Below are 1,668 nucleotides of genomic sequence, written 5' to 3'. Positions count from 1 at the left end.
GGACATGCACTATGGAAGCCATTCTGAAGCAGCCAGGGGGGGATTCTGCATGAGCCAAAAAGCAGAGACAGGAGCAATTGTCAAAATTTTGGTGTCGATCATTCGAATGCATCCTGGACACTACAGAAAATGGGCTAAAAGTGTTAAAAACCGGAATTTTCCTTTAAAGTTTTTGGGCCATAATATAAAGCTTCAAACTCAACGCTAAGTCTGACATTTTGAATTGAAAAAGCTTCCTTGATATTTATCGTTCTATCGTACTATAATCATTAGATGCAGCCCTAATTATGACAGAATTCCACTTTGGATTAATAGAAGGACACTAAATGCTGCTTTAATCATATTAGGCATAGTTCGGGCTACAGCTGATGGTTAGATCACCTTTGCCTTTATTTTTGCACATGATTTTATAAATGTAAACTTTTTCAAGATCAGAACCAAAGACCATTCAGGCTAAATCCAGCTTGGACTCACATCATTCTGGTCGGTGACTTGGTCCAGCAGGCGCTTCTGGACCCCCAGCAGGTAGGGTGTGGGAGCCATCACCACGTCAATCAGGATTTCTGGAACGATGGAGATGAAGGTGTGCTGCCAGGTGAAAGGATACAGGAGGGCAGCAACAGCGTGAAGGACCTGAGACAATGTCCTGCAGACAGACAGGTCAGAAATCAACAAACCTGATGACACATCGTATTTCATCAACGCATGCATAGAAGCAGAAAAGAGTCACGTTCAGTCACACAGATGTAACAGAACAAGATTTTCTAGTCTGCCATGATTGTTTTTAAAACACTGAAGAGTTGAAGGGATGTACATTCTCTACATAAACATCCGATCTGATTCATCACTGGGGAAAAAATGCTTTTCTCAAAGTCTTGCAATTTTTCGTTCCGCAGGAACCAAACCAAATGTTAAAGGTGCTACTAGCTGAAAATAAAAGCCAAAACAATACAAAACAAAACTGTTGAACAGTTCAGTAAAGGTCCTGTAACTGCAGCAGTGAGGGCAGGAGCTAACACTATGCTGAACATTGACTTCACTGGGTCTCACTAAAGGAGCTCCAACACATTCAAGCAGTTCAGAAATGATTCATCCCTGAAAGCTCAGCTTCAGTTTTTAGATAAATTAATGCAGGACCTGCAGAGTCAATGACCTGGAAACCGTCGCTCTCACAAAGGTAGAGGAACACCCCAGGCGCACGCCCTTATGTCTCAACAAACACACATTTAAAGGCTAAGCATTGCAACAACACACCATTGCTGCTGTAGCTCCCACAATGCATTGTGCTGTTCACATCTACTGACATCATCATCCAATAGGCTATGAGAGCAGAATAAAAGAGGAACCTACAGCCACCTGCTGCTGCAGCTGATCACTAACCAAAATAGCTAACAAAGACACAAGCTGCAACACTTCTGGATACAGATTCATGAACAAGATCCTTGTTTACACTAAAAGTTAATATATAAGTCAGTGTAGTAGTAGGATGGTTAATTTGTCCCTCAGTAGTAAAATGCATTATATCAACATCAAACTGAGGGGAAAAGCTCTAGTAAAGTATGATGACAAAATTACTTCATGTTCTGACCTCAACAGTATGCTTAACCCTATAATGCCAAATGTATCATATTTGATACATACGGTTTCTGAAATGTTTTGCGTCTGACA

At 41.1% G+C, this 1,668-nt stretch overlaps 1 protein-coding gene across 1 annotated transcript in view; it reads right to left on the bottom strand.

Moving 5' to 3' along the window:
* The window catches only part of dennd2d (DENN/MADD domain containing 2D), a 64,111-nt gene that overhangs the window by 8,762 nt on the left and 53,681 nt on the right, over nucleotides 1-1,668 (bottom strand). The window contains exon 13 of the mRNA XM_015394605.1: nucleotides 475-646. Within this exon, the coding sequence (XP_015250091.1) occupies nucleotides 475-646 (172 nt within the window). The remainder of the gene's footprint in view (nucleotides 1-474; nucleotides 647-1,668) is intronic.

This window comes from Cyprinodon variegatus, unplaced genomic scaffold (genome assembly GCF_000732505.1).
Source record: "Cyprinodon variegatus isolate N-32 unplaced genomic scaffold, C_variegatus-1.0 Scaffold698, whole genome shotgun sequence".
Classification (NCBI taxonomy): domain Eukaryota; kingdom Metazoa; phylum Chordata; class Actinopteri; order Cyprinodontiformes; family Cyprinodontidae; genus Cyprinodon; species Cyprinodon variegatus.
The sequence above is the reverse complement of the archived record's forward strand: the minus strand, read 5'-3'. Positions and strand labels throughout refer to the sequence as shown.